The 18,269-nt window shown below is 37.9% G+C and overlaps 1 protein-coding gene across 1 annotated transcript in view; it reads right to left on the bottom strand.

Moving 5' to 3' along the window:
* Positions 1 to 6,328: 6,328 nt before the first annotated feature.
* The window catches only part of PRRG1 (proline rich and Gla domain 1), a 135,387-nt gene continuing 123,446 nt past the window's right edge, over positions 6,329 to 18,269 (bottom strand). The window contains exon 4 of the mRNA XM_082864077.1: positions 6,329 to 10,428. Within this exon, the coding sequence (XP_082720203.1) occupies positions 9,943 to 10,428 (486 nt within the window). The 3' untranslated portion in view covers positions 6,329 to 9,942. The remainder of the gene's footprint in view (positions 10,429 to 18,269) is intronic.

Here is an 18,269-nt window from a genome sequence, read left to right as displayed (position 1 = left end):
CTTCTTGGTGGCAGCAGCAGCAGCCTTAGCATCTCATGCCCGTCTGTGTGGTCCGCGCTGATAGCCACAGCTCGCACCCGTCTCTGGAGCTCCTTTAAGCGGCGCTCTTAATCCCCTCTCCTCGTGTACCAGGAAAGAACGAGGCAAGAAAAAGTCTCTTGTCTCTTCGGCAGCTCCATACTTTTTCCCAGACTCCCTCCCAGCTAGCTATGGCGCACTAACCCCTTTAGGCTGTGTTCATGCCGCCAACCCCAATCCTCTCCCTGGGATCTGACCGAAGACTGAGCCTCAGCTCCCAGCCCCCGCCCGTCCCGGGGGGTGAGCAGACAAGCCTCTCGGGCTGGTGAGTGCTGGTCGGCACCGATCCTCTGTGCGGGAATGTCTCCGCTTTGCCCTCTGCACCGCTGTTGCTGTGCTCTCCTCCGCGGCTCTGAAGCTTCCCCCCTCCGCCACCCGCAGTCTCCGCCCGCGAAGGGGCTCCTAGTGTGTGGAAACCTTTCCTCCTTCACAGCTCCCTCCCAGTGGTGCATGTCCCATCCCTATCCTTTTGTCTCTATTTATTCTTTTTTCTTTTGCTTTACCCAGGTACGTGGTGAGTTTCTTGCCTTTTGGGAGGTCTGAGGTCTTCTGCCAGCGTTCAGTAGGTGTTCTGTAGGAATTGTTCCACATGTAGATGTATTTCTGATGTATTTGTTGGGAGGAAGGTGACCTCTGTGTCTTACTCTTCTGCCATCTTTAAGCTCCTCTCCGGATCTTTTTTTTTAATCCATTCATTTATTTTATGTCTTGTGATTGGAGAATTTAATCCATTTATATTTAAAGTAATTATTGATAGGTAAAGACTTGCTATTATCATTTTTAAAATTGTTTTCTGGCTGTTATGTAGATCCATTGTTCCTGCTGTCTTTGTGTGTGTGTGTGTTTTGATGTCTTTTGGTATCTGTATGCTTTGAATTCTTTATCATGTTCTTTTGTGTAACTCTAAAGGTTTTTTTCCTTGTGCTCACCATGAGGCTCACATAAAATAGCTTAAAATTATAACACCCTGTGTTACACTGATAACAACTTAACTTCACCTGAATTTCTAAGCTTTACATTTTTACTTCTCCTTCCCCTCACATTTTTGGTTACTGATATTACAGTTTACATATTATTGTATAACTAATAACAGATTATTATAGTTCTGGTAACTTTTACATTTGGTTTTTAACTTTTAAACTAGAGCTGTAAGTGAATTATGCACCACTATTATCATTAAAGAATCTAACTTTGAGTATATATTTACCATGATCAGTGAGTTTTACTCTACCTTCTTACATTTTTATGATGTTTATTATTGTCCTTTTACTTTCACTCAAAGAACTCCCTTTAGCATTTCTTGTAAGGCATGTCTAGTGGTGAGGAACTCCCTCAGCTTTTGTTTGTTTGAGAAAGGCTTTATCCCTCCTTCATTTCTGAAGGACAGCTTTGCTGGGTATAGGAATCTTGGTTAACAGGTTTTTATTTTTCCTTACAATATTTTGAATATATCATGCTATTCTCTCCTGACCTGAAACGTTTCTGTTGAGAAATCCATTGACTGTGTTATGGGGGTTCCCTTGTACATAACTTCTCTTCTTTTGTGCTTTCAAAATTCCGCCTTTGTGTTTGACATTTGACAACTTAATTATAATGTATTTTGGAGTAGCTGTCTTTGAGTTCAACCTATTTGGGATCCTTTAAAGACTCATGGATCTGGATGTCCATTTCTCTCTCCTGGTTTGGGAATTTTTTTCAGCCATTATTGCTTGAAATATACTTTCTGGCCCTTTGTCTTTTTCTTCCCCTTCTGGAATCCTATAATGTGGATATTGTTTCTTTTCATTGTGTCCCATATGTCCCATCAACTTTCTTTACTCTTTTTCTTCTTTTTTCTCCTCTGACTGGATAATTTCAATACTCCTGTCTTCTCAGCCACTGATTCCTTCTTTGGTATGGTTGAGTCTGCTTTTGAAGCTCCCTACTGAATTCTTCAGTTTATTCATTATATTTTTTAGCTCTAGGATTTTTTAATTTTTGTTTTTGATGGTTTTTATTTCTTTGAAGTTTTGTTTTTGTTCATTTATTGTTTTACTGATTTCATTGAGTTTTCTGTGTCTTCTTGTAGTTCACTAAACTTCTTTAAAAGGATTATTCTGAATTCTTTGTCTGACAGTTCGTAATTTATATTTCTTTACAGTTAGTAATTGGAGTTTTCTTAGTTTCCTTTGGTTTCATATTTACTTGGTTTTTTATGATCTTTGATTCCTTACATTGGTATCTGCACATTTGAGTAAGTGGTTTCCTCTTCCAGACTTAACAGGTTTGCTTTGTCAGAGACAGTTCTTCACCAGTCAGCTGTTGGGTTCCTGTACATGTCTGCTGGTAACATCCTTGGGCCACTGGGGCTTGCTGGGTCTATTTTGGGGTGAGGCCACTACATGAGCTCCAAGGTTGGGGGTGTGTGTGTTGCTGGCTGAGAACTGTTGGATAGAACTGTTGGCTTTGTACCCTGCCCACATGAGGTTGTAGGATGGGCTCCACAGTTGCCTGAGTTTTCTCGTCAGGCTTCCTAGATGGTGGGGACTGGGTACTATACTGACTAAGCAATAAGGTGGAGCTATTAATTAATATTAAAGGATAGCAACTCTGGAAATCAGATTCTTCCCCCTCCTCAGGGTTTGTTTTTGCTACTTGTTTTAGTTGTTGTTTGTTGTTTTAGTAACATTTTAAACTCATTTTGTAAAGTCTGTATTCTTTGTCATATGTGGTTGAAGTCGTATGTGGCTGAAGTCTGTACTCTTTGTCATGTGATAGAAGTCTCGTTTCTGTTATTGTAGTGGTCAGCTAGTGACTTGACAGAGTTCCCTAAATGCCCCTCCCCCCAAAAAAGTGTCCTAGTTTTGGCAGATGGGCTCTTTGTGTTGGAGGAAACCTTCAACTGTCAGCCAAATAATATACAACTCTATCATAAACTACACTTCTTGCTTATGGAGAACCTGAAGGTCAGACAAAGGCGAGAGTTTAAAGCCTCTCAATTTTCTTAAAATTTATTTATTTATTTATTTTTGGCTGTGGTTGGGTCTTTGTTGCTGTGCGCGGGCTTTTTTTAGTTGTGGTGAGTGGGGGCTACTCTTTGTTGCAGTGTGCGGGCTTCTCATTGCGGTGGCTTCTCTTGTTGCGGAGCACAGGCTCTAGGCGTGCGGGCTTCAGTAGTTGTGGCACGTGGGCTCAGTAGTTGTGGCTCACAGGCTCTAGAGCACAGGCTCAGTAGTTGTGGCTCGCAGGCTGTAGAGCACAGGCTCAGTAGTTGTGGCACATGGGCTTAGTTGCTCCGCAGCATGAGGGATCTTCCCGGACCACTTGAACCCGTGTCCCCTGCATTGGCAGGCGGATTCTTAACCACTGAGCCACCAGGGAAGCCCCAGCCTCTCAGATTTTTTAGAGCGTGTACCCAGCTTTGGATATGTGCTTGGCCTTCTATTAATAGATTCCTAAGACTATGTGGGAGTTTTTCAAAGTCCTTATTCTCTTCATTCCCTAGCCTTTCCTCTCAAGTTTTTCATTTTGTCTGTTGTTTATCCCAACTGTTACTCCTTGTCCAGCAGGTAGCAGCTAATGCTTTTACGTTTTAAGTAGTTTTGAATGTCCCCACCCCACCCTGGTAGCTGCCTCCACCTTGGGAAAGTTCTAAGTGAGGTGAAATAAACATCAGCCCTTTGAGCTGGTACTTCAGGAAGCCAAAATAAAGGGCTAAACAACCAACGTCATTTCTTTGAGAATAAGGTTCATTTTTCTCCTTCTGGTACTAGGAACCTATACCTGGAATGTGAGCTGTTGTCTTCCAAGATGCCACTGAGAAGGGAAGCAGGGGCAGGGTAAGTGAAAGTTTTTTTCTTGATTGGTTGCTATCAACTTTATTTCCAGAGTTCTAATGAAGTTGATTCTGACAGTTTTTGGCAGTTTATTTGCTGCTTTTGTGGAAGAACAGGCTTTCGGAGTACCCTGTCCATGCTATTTTCACTGACATTACTGTATGCTTATTTTAAAATGTGGTTTGTGGATACAATCAAACTATCATTTCCACAAATGCAAACGGACTGAGTATTGAAAATGTAGCAAAAAGTATGGTGATGATGGAAATGATGTAACCAAAGAATCAGGACTATTAACATTGCATGGTGCTCTCCTCTGACAAAATTTTGATAGTGTTTGTTGGTGGCCAGTGCAGTATGCTAGGAACAGTTGGACCAGAAGGAACATTTTGAACCCTAAGCTGTGTGTTAGTGGAGGAGATTCTGTAGATTGCTTTTTTGCGTGTGTGGAAAAATGAGGGACTAAGAAATTGGACATCAATAGGAGATGTTATAGTGGTTTTCCAAGGAGATGTTATAGTGGTTTTCCAGTTATGTTCATCAAATTCGAATGTTTGCAGAGGGAACTTGGACTGACTTGAAGTAAGGGGGATTGACAAGGAAGGTCACAGATGGTGAGGTTCCAAGCTTCCCACTTCAGTAGTCAACCACAATAGTCTCATCTGTTTAATATATTAGGGCTCTATGAAAAAAAAATTTCAAACTTAGTTTCCATTGTTAAAAACTTATAAAAATCACAACATAGCCTGCTATAAAGGACTACATGATAAAGATGACTGATTATAAATACCATAGAACTTTGGGCAAAAAGAATCTCTGTGAGATGGGGTAGAATTAGGGTTGCACTAAATTAGAAGATTAGGAAGTTATCCCAGTCTAATCCCCAGGGAGAAGGGCTATAGACACCATTGCCTTCTAATCCCATTAGTGTCTAACACAAGGTAGGTACTTTTGTAAATATCTATCATCTGAGCTATGGAAGGAAATAAGGTTGGATAAGCCTGTGGGGCCAGATTATAGCAGGTTTTGATCTGAAGGAAAAAAATGTAGCGGATAAAGTAAATAAAATTTCTGAGAACAAAATGTTATCATACAAAGTTTAAGGAAATGGCATGTGATAAGAATTTTAGGACGAAGACAAGCATTAAGGGGACCAGCCAGAAAGGTACTGATCGTTTGGTCAATTTATAGTATTAGAAGAGTCCTCACTTTTAGGTATTTGGTGTATTTGTGGAAGGGAGTTAAAAGCATTAAACATAATTTTGGCCCTCAAAGAGCTTCAGGTATGTAGAAAAGGCTTAGAATGAATAGGTGATTTCAAGGAGGGCCAAGAGATGGAAGAGCAGCTCTGGAACTTCTAGCTTGAAGTTTTTGGAAATTCTTTAAAAAAGGAAAAGGGGTGGGGCTTCCGTGGTGGCGCAGTGGTTGAGAGTCCACCTGCCGACGCAGGGGACACGGGTTCGTGCCCCGGTCTGGGAAGATCCCACATGCTGCGGAGCGGCTGGGCCCGTGAGCCATGGCCACTGAGCCTGCACGTCCGGAGCCTGTGCTCCGCAACAGTGAGAGGCCCGCGTACTGCAAAAAAAAAAAAAGGAAAAGGGTCAAGTCCATATGGCCACAGCAAAGTATGAAATTTTAAAAACTGATCTTTTATGATCAAAGTGAGAATAGTGTTCTCTTTAAGGAGGGGGCGGGGTAAGAGGGAGCCTTCTCAGGTCCTGGAAATGTCTTGATCCAGGTGTTGGGTTTCATGGATGTGTTAAGATGTAAGTTATGTAATTTTTAGAAATGGCTATATGTTTTTAAAAGTACCTTCTATGACATTTTGGACAATTCTCTGAAAACTTATGCTTATAAAATGTATATTTAGACTTATAATTTATACTTAAAATTCTTCCTTGGATATAAGTAAACAGTTTAAATTTTTTTATACCATAAAGCTCAAGTCATATTTACATTTGCTTGGTTAATGACATGGCACATCAGCTTTTAGTCTTTGAGGTAACTGCACTTAGGGAGATGCCCTGTGGTCACATGTTTCTATCCTTTGCTTTCCTTTCTCATTTTCTCCTGTCAAATGCAAGCTATTCTGCTAAGGAGGAAAAACCCAGCTCCTTTGTATCTGCAGACAACACTAGTCCGAATAATTGACAAACCACAGTATAGCGGGGAACTCAATGTATCCCTTTGGAGCAAGTGTTCCCATTCTGTATCATTCCAGCATCATTCACAACTAGTACAGATGGTTCTTTCTTATGCTGAAAACAGCCTGAAGTTTTCACCAGGTAATTTTTGATTTCTTTACTGACCAATATTCCCTAAATTCATAAGAAAAAATGTAATAATTTTACCATGTTAAAAAGATCACAATTAATAAGAGCTTGTTTGTCACCTAACCATATAATATAGTTAACACATGGCAGAAGAAATTGCTTGGGTTTAAAAATAGCTTTATTTAGCATACCAAAAACACAGAAACATAAGAAAAAACTTACCTAGAATAAACATAAAAATAGTTAAATACCATAATTTAATGTAAACCAAGTGTTTAAAAATGTGTAATATTATAAAATACATGCTATTTACACAGAACCAAGTTAAAGCTACCTCCACAGTTATCCTATCAGATCATCAATCTTGAAGTCATCAGTAACAGTGAATCAAACACAGCATCTGTATTTGTACTGGTCAATAGGAAAACAAGAAATCATTTAATTTACTTTAAACAGATACAGTTCATTGTAACATTCAAAGCAGGGAGGCAGAAAAGTGCCAGTTCTAGGATTCCAGACACAAGCAGTGCATGTGGAGGCCTGGAAACGGGTCCACTGGAAGGCCCAGAAGCCCATTCTTTCATTTAAATGCACATTGGTTGATTCAGTTTAGTTACTACTTAAGGAAGGTACTAAATATATCTGTAAAAATAAACCTTTATTAAAAATAATCAAAGGTGAATGTAATAATCAGGTAATAAGAAAGGCCAAAGCATAAAAAATATGTTATTCCAGATAAGCCCCTTTAATTATAACAAATGTTAAGAAACGCAGTTTATAAAACCAGATGGGGTAGCAAAAGGGTTTCTAAAAATGTCAAACCCAAACCAATATCAGACAAAACAAAGTAACCGAAGAGACTGTTTCTTGAAGAAAGTATTTTGTTTATCTTAACAATTTACTTCTTCTGTCATTATCACCTGAATGCTGCCAGGAGACCTGTGGCTGATGCCAGTTATCACTGTGGAGTAATGTGGTCTGTGACCAGCAGTCTAAAAAGCTGTAGTCATTGATCAGTTTAATCATTTGGCTTTTCCTTCAAGGATCAACATTCATTCTTATACTGAAATTCGGGTATCTCTAAGAGGCAGCATTAAGTCCAATACCAGGAGTTTAGAATGTAAAATAAAATTGCAAGAATACATACTTAGTAATAGAACATCCTGCTTCTTTGTCTAATCCTGTAATTCTCAAACTTTTGGTCTCCAGACCCTTTTATACTCAACATTCGTTGGGGATCTGGACACCAAAGAGCTTTTGTTTATGGAGTTTATATCTACCAGTATTTGCCATCTAAGAAAGTAAAACTGAAAAAAGTTTTAAGTATTCATTTAAAAAGTAAAAAGTCCATTACATGCTAACATAAATAACACTTTAAAGAAAATAGTTGTATTTTCTAAAACAAAAAAAAAAATTCATGGGAAGATGGCTTTTACATTTTTAACTACTTTTTGAGAGAGAGTGGAAAGACAGCTAATGTCTTGGTTATTATTATGAGACTACTTTTGATCCCACAGATCCCCTCAAAGGTTCTCAAGGACACCCAGGGGTTCACTGGCCACACTTGGAAAACTGCTGGTTTAATCTAAGGCCTGTTATTAATGACAAAAAAGTCCACACAAAAGGAGCCTTACTTTTGCTTTAAAAATAAACCAAAATACATACCTACACACATGCACACAAATCACTGCCTCCAACACTCCCACTCTCAGCTTTAAATAGAAGCCACAGATCACCATGTACTCATGACCAAATTCAAAATAATATTGTCATTTCTGCTGAGACCAGGTTCAAGATTTATTCATTTTTAGTCCATGAAAGCTATAAAACCTATTATCTAAACACAGACATCTTAGTTCCCTTTCCAACATTTGCTTAATCCTGTTTGTGCTGTGCTGGCAGTCGTCATTCGGTAGGCCCCAGCATCGGTAGAGACCAGAGAATGACAGGTGTTTAACTAAGAGCCCACACACTCAGATTAGGAACACGTTAGCCATTTATGGAGCCGCCTACTCCACTTCCTCACTATGTGAAAACTCAGATACATTTTAGGGAAACGGGGAGAAAATTCTCCCTTCATAGGAGCAGTGAGAACGATGCTATGACCTTTCACCTAGAGAGCTCTTCACGTCTTACAAATGACTTTCATGCACACCATCTCATTAGATACTTTTTAAGCCCCAGGAGAAAGGCAGGGCAAAGGATACTATTGCTGTTTCAAGGGGAGGAATTTGAGGGTCAGATGTGGGTCTTTGCCAAGGTAGACTGGCAAGTGTATGGCAGAGCGGAATTCAAATTCAGGTCATCTGACTCCTTAGTTCAGGGTCCTCCTTCCTTGGGTTTGGGGGAGTCTGGCTGGGCTGGAGATGGAGGCAGCACGGTATGACACTTCCAAAACCTGCATTCCTTCTGCCTGCTCAACCATTTTATCCAACACTACGCAGTTATGGGAGTGGCACAGACATTTCCCTGACCGATATAATGAATTTTCCATCAGTGCATGTATAACTTTTATTTTTTCCTTTCTGAGCCAGTTTATGTTGGCAGTTCATTCGCAGCCTGTTCCCCCTGCTCCAAGGGAAAAGTAAAAATCCTGCAGTTAAAAAAAATTCTGATGAAAATACAAAATGAAATAGCAACAATGAGGTCTGTGTGCAGGTAGAACTAGATTTATTGTGCACCTGGCACAGCACAGACTTTGCAATCTTCCTCCACCAACTGGAGAACAATATAAAAATCACATTCTTAATTTAATGGAAAATTGCCTCCTAATCATCTTGAGACAAAGGCTTCACCCTATATAAAAACATTAAGAAAATAATTTCAGGACTTGTAACTAAATTCTTAGGTGCTTGAAGATTCTGTGGTGGTAGGAGAAGGAGTAGAGTAAAGGGCAATGAAACAACGAGAAACAAATACTGTCGCCAATGGGCAAAGGAGAAATCTGCATCTGTTCCCTATCAATCATTAATACGTGTATCTACTTGAGAAATTATTCTTTTGCCAGGATATCCACTCCATCAAGATGTTAATACAAATAGCATGACACATGCAAAGATACTGAGCAAATACTGTTTAATTTTTGTGGGGGAGGCAGTCATCCCTCCTATGAAACCAGCCAAATGCCACTAAGGACCCATGATTTTCTTGCTGTCCACTGAAATAAGCAAGGTATTGTTTATTGTGCCTTCCTTCTCTGTCGCCTTCTGAGCTGTTCCTAAAGTCAAGATTGACTACATGCATTTTTTTTCCCTTTTAAGGTAGTTGAAGAAGGTTAACAAAAGCCTGTACGAATCAGAAAACATGCTAAGTTCATCTTATTTTCAAAATTCAACAGCATGTTGCTACCTGTTACACAAGTTGTTGGTGCCTTCGCCCCCACCCCGGTTTTGGTGAGTAATGTTCTAACTTTACAGGTGATTTAGATAGATGTTAATGACTTTTTAAGACAGTTGCCCGTACACTGGGCTGATGCACACACTCACATATGTGCATGTACATATATACATAAACATATGCGTACACACATGTACATCTCCTCACACGAAGACCTTCACTAGTATTTTTCCCTCTTAACATATTTCCATTAGCAAAAATGAGCATGGATAATGAATTTATAGTAGGAAACAAAACTAATGAAAATCAAATCAGAGGATGTGAAGTGGTATGCTGTCAGAATCCAATAAGTCAAATGCACATTTATGTAGTGGTAAAGTGCTAGAAAGTTCTTTCATTAGTATTTTAAAAATGATTATAATAAAAAGAAGTGTGCAGTTTCATTTGATGGTGGTGACCACAGGCACCATAGCAATGGCACTGGCTGAGTTGGAGTTGATGATGTCCTCATACTCTGGGGGTGGATCTAAATGAGGTTCTGTTTCACTCCTCCGCAGGTTCACCTGACCAGTGGCTTCCTCGTAGGTCGGTGGGGGATCGCAGTTGGACAGGCGAGTGGAGACGGAATCTGAGCGCCCAACTACATATTCCAGAAAGCCTGGCGACAATCCGCTGCTATCAAAGACTTCATCTGGTGGAGGAGGCGGAGTGATAATATTGAGGTGCTGAGGGAAAGGAATATGGCCTTCAGTCACTGTCTGTCTGCGAGTTTTGTTTCTTAGGAAGCATCTCCAGATTAGGAAAATGACAAGGAGGATAATGAAGAGGCCAAAGATTAATGGAAAGGTAAGGTAAAACTGAAACCAGTCACTTCCTCTGTTACTCTCTCCTTGTTGTGCTTTTGTGTAAGTGTTCCAAAACTCCTTCTGAAAATACAAGACGAAATGAATTGAAAATCAGTGTAATCAAAAGATAGGAGATAGCAAATGAACACATATCTGGGTTCTGTTAACATGATGAAAACAAAACCCAAAACCAGACTCGCTGGTTCAGATGACCTACAGCCTATATTTTCCCTGACAAGAAGTTACAAATCATGGTGCTCACTCCGGATCCTCCCCTACAATAGTCAGTCAGAACCAAAAGTCTTCAAGACTTGGTGTTATTTGTATTTTCAGTTATGACATATTAGAAGGGGAAAGAAAGCATAAGGGATTTTCCTCTTTCCAAATATAGAACATAATCTTCCCTTTAAAATATAAGTTAAATACCATTTTCCATGTCCAATTACAAGGTTTTCATTCAGGCATCCCATCATCATTGTGCTATTTCTGGCTGTTGTAGGCTCTTAGTGTTCAAATGCTTCACAGATGAATGCCTTGTTTTCTTAATGGTTCTGTTTGGGATCCTCTTCTACCAGATATTCCTCCCCAGCCCCAAAGTACACAGCTCTAATGCATCTAAGTAAGTTCCTAGCCTATAAACATTCAATGAGTAGTAGTGATTATAATGAATTCTTGTATATCATAATCAAGCCTCTGCTTCAAATTGACTGATTAACCTATATCCCAAACCTTGGTACAGACACCACCCCCAGTGCTACTGACTTTGTTTTCAAGGCTTAAACTTAGCCAATAATAGCTTTTTTTTTTTTAACAATATTTGCAGGCACTACAGGTCACTGATATTATTTAAATATCTGGCAGAAAGTAAGACGGTGGGCACTATAAAGCTGCTTGTTTTATAGTACTATATTTTATTAGTCATAAAGGCTTTTAAAATTCTCTGGGTATAACAAATGACCCACAGTCATCAGTGTTCCACCCCTGAACTCAATCTCCTATAAGGTACATTATTATTCCAACATTCTGTGATTCTAAGATAAAATTTCAATGTCATAAGAAATATGGTATTTACTAAAGGCTATGTACAGATGAAAATACACAAGGTGCACTATTAAAACAAGCCAAGAGTAGAGACAGTATAATCCCAAATCATACAGCATTTATTTTAGGACAATACCCCAAACTGGAAATTATATTTTTATTAGTGAAACAATCACTTGATAATCACAAGTTGAAAACTCATGAAACACAGATACATGAAGTTTTTTTTAAACAATAAAACTGTACACTATTATCTTTTTGTATAACTGTTACTTTTAGGATTGCCAACTTTACTACAGAAAATATATACTACATAAAAATTTACTAATGCAGAAACATCTAAAAAAGAAAACCAATCACCTGCAATTAATTACATTGCAAAGATATAATCACTATTAACATTTTTGGTTTACATCTACTCTTACTTCCAACTCACATTCGAATCCTTACACACATACACATTCTTTAGAAATCTGGAATCAAACTACTAAACCACAATAAACTTTTTAATAATGTACTTACAGAGACCTACCAAGTATCTGATTTGTAGTCGATTTTCTTTACCTATATAGATGAGGATCCCTCCTCTCTTCCTAATCTCTCAGATCACCATCTCCTTCCCCCACCCCGCATTTAATCTTAACCACAAAACACAATAAGTATGTGATTTCAGATAATTATCTAATGTTAATCTTAGATAAACACAATAAAATGTGGATTTTTAATCTTGTCCAGTCACTTTGGGATAATCAAGCATCAATGATGCACATGAAAATGTTTTTTTTTTCATGCTTGGCTTGTGTGATTCAATTTCTGAGGTTTCTTCCGCATGCTCAGAAATAAATCTACAGACTAGTAATTTTTTTCTTTGGGAGAAAAAAAACTTTAAAACAAAGTCACACTTGTAGTTTCCAGGGTTAAAAATAAAGCTTAGACAAAAATGGAATTACAACACCGATTTTTACTTTACCTATAGCAACTCAATTCTTAAGCCACACCCAATAATGAAGGTATAATTATCATCCCTACTTGCAGATGAGGAAATGGAGGCTCAGAGATGTTACCGAATAATAAAACCAAGGTCATTTAACACACAGATGTTGAGGCTGGGATTTAGAATGCCACAGGCCTGGCATCAGAGCAAACCAAAAAGCAATCTGCCCTGATGTATAAGGTATTTTAAACCTGGACACTTTCCTAGAAAATTCAATCTTCTCATCATGTTAAATGTGGAGTTGAAAGCAAGTTACACTGATCTGAATAAAAGGTACTGACAGATTTATTTCTTGGGAAACTAGCCTTACTTTGTCTTTGAGGCAAGAGAATTGGAGAAATAGTCATGTGAAATCAAGTAAAATACTATAAATGCCATTCAAACAAGTAAAATAGTATAACTGTCCTTCAAACAAGTAAACCCAGTTTATGTGTTTCTGAGCTCTTTAGATTCTTCTCTGTCTCACTGAAAACAGCCAGAAGATATTCAGAAAGAGCAAATAAGTGATTTCAAGACTTGGTAAAAATCCTTAATCTTTACTGCAGAAGGTATTCATATGGATTAAGACTTGCCGACCAGGTGAGTGGCAAGCAGCCTGCTTTATGAAGACGGTATTATTGATCTCCAATGTGAGGTAACAGGTTTTGTTGTTACTGATGCTTCTGTTTTGTTCCTTCTTTCCATGATGGCTTTTACTTTTGTCATTTCTTAACCCTGGTCTGGATCTTTCAGATTACATGTAAGGATCAAATTTAACTTGCATGGAAAATAATAATTTATAACTAAATATAATATAATAATGATACACTATATTACAATGTGATATTATAACTAATAAAAATATATAAAAAAAGACTTGGTAAAACAGTGCTTTAGAGGGAATGAACATTTGTTTAATGAAGAAAAAATTTTAATGAAAAAGATTAAAGGGATTCAGTAGTTTTAGATAAGGCTAAAATGATACAGATAATAAATGTAATCAGAAGGGACCAGACAGGTCTGACAATCATTTCAGATATGCATCCCTGGGCTAAATCCCACTTGCTGGTGGTGTATGATCCTTTTAATGTATTGTTGAATTCAGTTTGCCAGTATTTTGTTGAGGATTTTTGCATCTATGTTCATCAGTGACACTGGCCTGTAATTTTCTTTTTCTGTAGGATCTTTGTCTGGTTTTGCTATGACGGTGATGGTGGCCTCACAGAATGAGTTTGGGAGTGTTCCTTCCTCTGCAATTTTTTGGAAGAGTTGGAGAAGGGTAGGTGTTAACTCTTCTCTAAATGTTTGATAGAATTTGACTGTGAAGCCATCTGGTCCTGGGCTTTTGTTTCTTGGGAGTTTTTAAATCACAGTTTCAATTTCAGTACTTATGATTGGTCTGTTCTTATTTTCTACCTCTTCCTGGTTCAGTCATGGGAGATTGTGCCTTTCTAAGAATCTGTCCATCTTATTGGCATAGAGTTGCTTGTAGTAATCTTTCATGATCCTTTGTATTTCTGTGGCATGTGCTGTAACTTCTCCTTTTTCATTTCTAATTTTATTGATTTGAGCCCTCTCCCTTTTTTTCTTGATGAATCTGGCTAAAGGTTTATCAGTTTTGTTTATCTTCTCAAAGAACCAGTTTTAGTTTCCTTGATCTTTTCTTGTTGTCTTCATCTCTATTTCATTTATTTCTACTCTGATCTTTATGATTTCTTTCCTTCTACTAACTTTGGGTTTTGTTTCTTCTTTCTCTATTTGCTTTAGGTGTAAGGTTAGGTTGTTTATTTGAGATTTTTCCTGTTTCCTGAGGTAAGACTGTATTGCTATAAACTTCCCTCTTAGAACTGCTTTTGCTACGTCCCATAGGTTTTGGATTGTCATGCTTTCATTTTCATTAGTCTCTAGGTATTGATTTCTTCAGTGATCCATTGGTTATTTAGTAGCATATTTTGTAGCCTCCATGTGCTTGTGTTTTTTTTACACATTTTTCCTTGTAGTTGATTTCTAATCTCATAGCATTGTGGTTGGAAAAATGCTTGATATGATTTCAATTTTCTTAATTGTAAACCAAGGTTTGCTTTGTGGCCCAGCATGTGATCTATTCTGGAGAATGTTCCATGTGCACTTGACAAGAATGTGTATTCTGCTGCTTTTGGATGGAATGCTCTATAAATTTCAGTTAAGTCCATCTGGTCTAGTGTGTCATTTAAGGCCTGTGTATGTCTATTGATGAAAGTGGGGTGTTAAAGTCCCCCACTACTATTGTGTTACTGTCGATTTCCCCTTTTATGGCTGTTAGTATTTGCCTTATATATTGAGGTGCTCCTCTGTTGGGTGCCTAAATATTTACAATTGTTATATCTTCTTGTTGGATTGATCCCTTGATCATTATGTAGTGTCCTTCTTTGTCTCTTGTAGTAGTCTTTATTTTAAAGTCTATTTTGTCTGATATGAGAATTGCTACTCCAGCTTTCTTTTGATTTCCATTTGCATGGAATACCTTTTTCCATCCCCTCACTTTCAGTCTGTATGTGTCTCTACGTCTGAGGTGGGGCTCTTGTAGACAGCATATATACGGGTCTTGTTTTTGGATCCATTCATTCAGCTAGTCTGTGTCTTTTGGTTGGAGCATTTAGTCCTTTACATTTAAGGTAATTATCAATATGTATGTTCTTATTGCCATTTTGTTTTGGATTTTGTGGTGAAGGTCTTTTTTCTTCCCTTCCTCTTTTGGTCTCTCCTCTTGTGATTTGATGACTATCTATCTTCAGTTTTGTGTTAGGATTCCTTTTTCTTTTTGTGTGTGTGTATCTATCTATTGTACATTTTTGGTTTGTGGTTCCCATGAGGTTTTGATATAGCAGTCTATATATAAACAACAAGATTGTTTTAAAAGTTACTGGTCTTTAATTTCCGATGCATTTCCAATATCCTGCATTTGTACTCTCCTCTTCTCATGATTGCTGGTTGAGAGACAGCCAAGAGCTAGAGCAGGGTTGAATGATAAGGTTCATCTCCTACATGAGGCTACTCCTTCAAGACAGAGAGGTGGTTGTTTCATCTACTATATAGAAACCAATACAAAGAGTCAAGGAAAGTGAAGAAACAGAGGAATATGTTGCACATGAAACAAGATAAAAACCTCAGAAAAAAAATCCTTAATGAAACTGAGGTAAGTGACTTAGTTATCATCTGATAAAGAGTTCAAAATAAATAATGGTCATAAAGATGTTGCTGTACTCAGGAACATCAGGAAAGGAATGGATAAACTCAGTGATAACTTCAAAAGGAAGTCACAAAGCTGAAGGATACAATAACTGTACTGAAGAATACACTAGTGGGGTTCAACAGCAGACTAGATGAAGCAAAAAAGGTCAGTGAACTCGAAGACAGGGCAGTGGAACTCACCCAGTCAGAGCAGCAAAAAGAAAAAAAGAATGAAGATGATAGCTTAAGGGACTGTGGGGACAACATCAAGCTGACTTAACATTCACATTTTAGGGAGGTGCCAGGAGGCGGAAAGGGACAGAAAGATATTTTGAAGAAATAATGGCTCAAACTTCCCTAACCTGGGGAAGGAAACAGACATCCAGATTGGGAAGCCTAGGGAGTTCCAAACTAACAAGATGAACCCAAAGAGACGCACACCAAGACACATTATAATTAAAAGTTAAGGAGAGACTTCTAAGAGCAGCAAGAGAAAAACAATTTGTAACATACAAGGGAACCCCCGTAAGACCATCAGCAGGTTTTTTAGGTGAAATGCTGCAGGCCAGAAGGGAGTGGCATGATACAGTCAAAGTGCTGAAAGAAAAACTTCCAACCAAGAATACTCTCCCCATCTAAGTATTGATAGTTAGTTGGAGACAGAAAGAGTTTTCTGGACAAGCAAAAGGTAAAGGAGTTCATCATGTTAAAGGAATTTCTTTAAGCTGAACAAAAAGGGGTACTAGTAACAAGAAAACATATGAAAGGATAAATCTCACTGGTAAATATATAGTAAAATGGTGGCTTAAAGCGAGTATGAATGTTAAAGGACAAAAGTAGTAAAAATAACTACAGACATAGTTGACCCTTGAACAACACGGGTTAAGTGTGCTGACCCTCCACCCACTTGAAAATTCGCATATACCAGTTCCACATCCGTGGAGTCAACCAACTGTACGTTGTGTAGTACTATAGTACATATTTTGTAGTACTGTAGTACATATTTAGTGAAAACAAATCCATGTGTAAGTGGACCTGGGCAGTTCAAACCCATGTTATTCAAGGGTCAACGGTATGTAAGGGGGGATATACGAGATAAAGAGATGTAAAATGTGATATGAAAAACATAACGTGGCAGGGGGAGGAGTAAGAATGTAGAACTTCAGAATGTGTTCAAAGTTAAAATATATAGACTGTTGTTATAAGTTGCTATATGTAAGCCTCATGGTAGACACAAAGCAAAAACCCTATAGTAAGACACACAAGATAAAGCAAAAGAAATCTAAGCATACTACTAAAAATCATCAAATCACAAAGGAAAAGAACAGAAGAAATGAGAACTATAAAATGGTAAGAAAAGAATTAACAAAACAGCAGTAAGTATATACCTATAATTACCTATAATTCATTAACAAAACAAAAATAAGTATATACCTATAATTCATTACTTTAAATGTAAATGAACTAATAAAGTCTGTAATCAAAAGGCATTAAAAAAAAAGACGACCTATCTATCTATATGCTGCCTTCAAGAGACTCACCTTGCATGTAAGGACACGGAGACTGAAAGTGAAGGGATGGAAAAAGATACTCCATGCAAACAGGAACCAAAAGAAAGCTGGGGTAGCTATACTTACACCAGACAAAATAGACTTTAAAACAAAGACTGTAATAAGAGAGAAAGAAGCGCATTACATAAAGGGGTCAGTCCAACAGGAGTATGTACCATTTGTAAATATGCACCCAACATAGGAGCACCTCAATATATAAAGCAAAGATTAACAGCCCTAAAGGGAGAAATAGCAGTACAATGATAGTAGGGGACTTTTATACCTCACTTTCATCAATGGATAGGTCAACCAGACAGAACATCAATAAGGAAACATCAGCCTTAAATGAGTGATACATTAGAACAGATGGACTTGAGAGAGATACAGATCATTCCATCCAAAAGCAATAGAATACACATTCTTGTTAAGTGCACATATAATTTCTTCCAGTATAGTTCATATGTTAGGACACAAAACAAACCTTAATATATTACGAAGATTGAAAGCTGCTATCAAGCATCTTTTCCAACCACAGTGGGATGAAACTAGAAGTCCGTTACAAGAAGGAAACTGGAAAATTCAGAAATTAAACAACATGTGAACAACCCATGGGTCAACGAAGAAATCACAGAGAAAAAAAATTCCTGGGACAAATGAAATGGTAATAAAACATACCAAAACATACGGGATGCAGCAAAAGCAGTTCTAAAGGGAAGTTCATTGCAATAAATTCCTACATCAAGAAACAAAAATTGTAAAAAACCTAATTTTATACCTCAGTGAACTCAAAGAAGGAAAAGCGAAGGCCAAAGTTAGTAGAAGGAAGGAAATAACAAAGGTCAGAGTGGAAATATATGAACTAACTAGGGACTAAAAAGACAATAGAAAAATCAGTGAAACTGAGAGCTGGTTCTTTGAAAAGCTAAACAAAGTTGACAAGCCTTTAGACTCACCAAGAAAAAGGGAGGACTAAAATAAAATCAGAAATGAAACAGGACACATAACAACCGATACCACAGAAACACAAAGTATGTAAGAGACTACTATGAACAATTACCTGCCAACAAATTTGACAACCTAGAAGAAATGGATAAATTCCTAGAAATGTACAAACACCAAGACAGGATCATAAAGAAATAGAAAATCTG

This window comes from Leucopleurus acutus, assembly GCF_964270905.1.
Source record: "Leucopleurus acutus genome assembly, chromosome: X".
Lineage (NCBI taxonomy): Eukaryota > Metazoa > Chordata > Mammalia > Artiodactyla > Delphinidae > Leucopleurus > Leucopleurus acutus.
The sequence above is the reverse complement of the archived record's forward strand: the minus strand, read 5'-3'. Positions and strand labels throughout refer to the sequence as shown.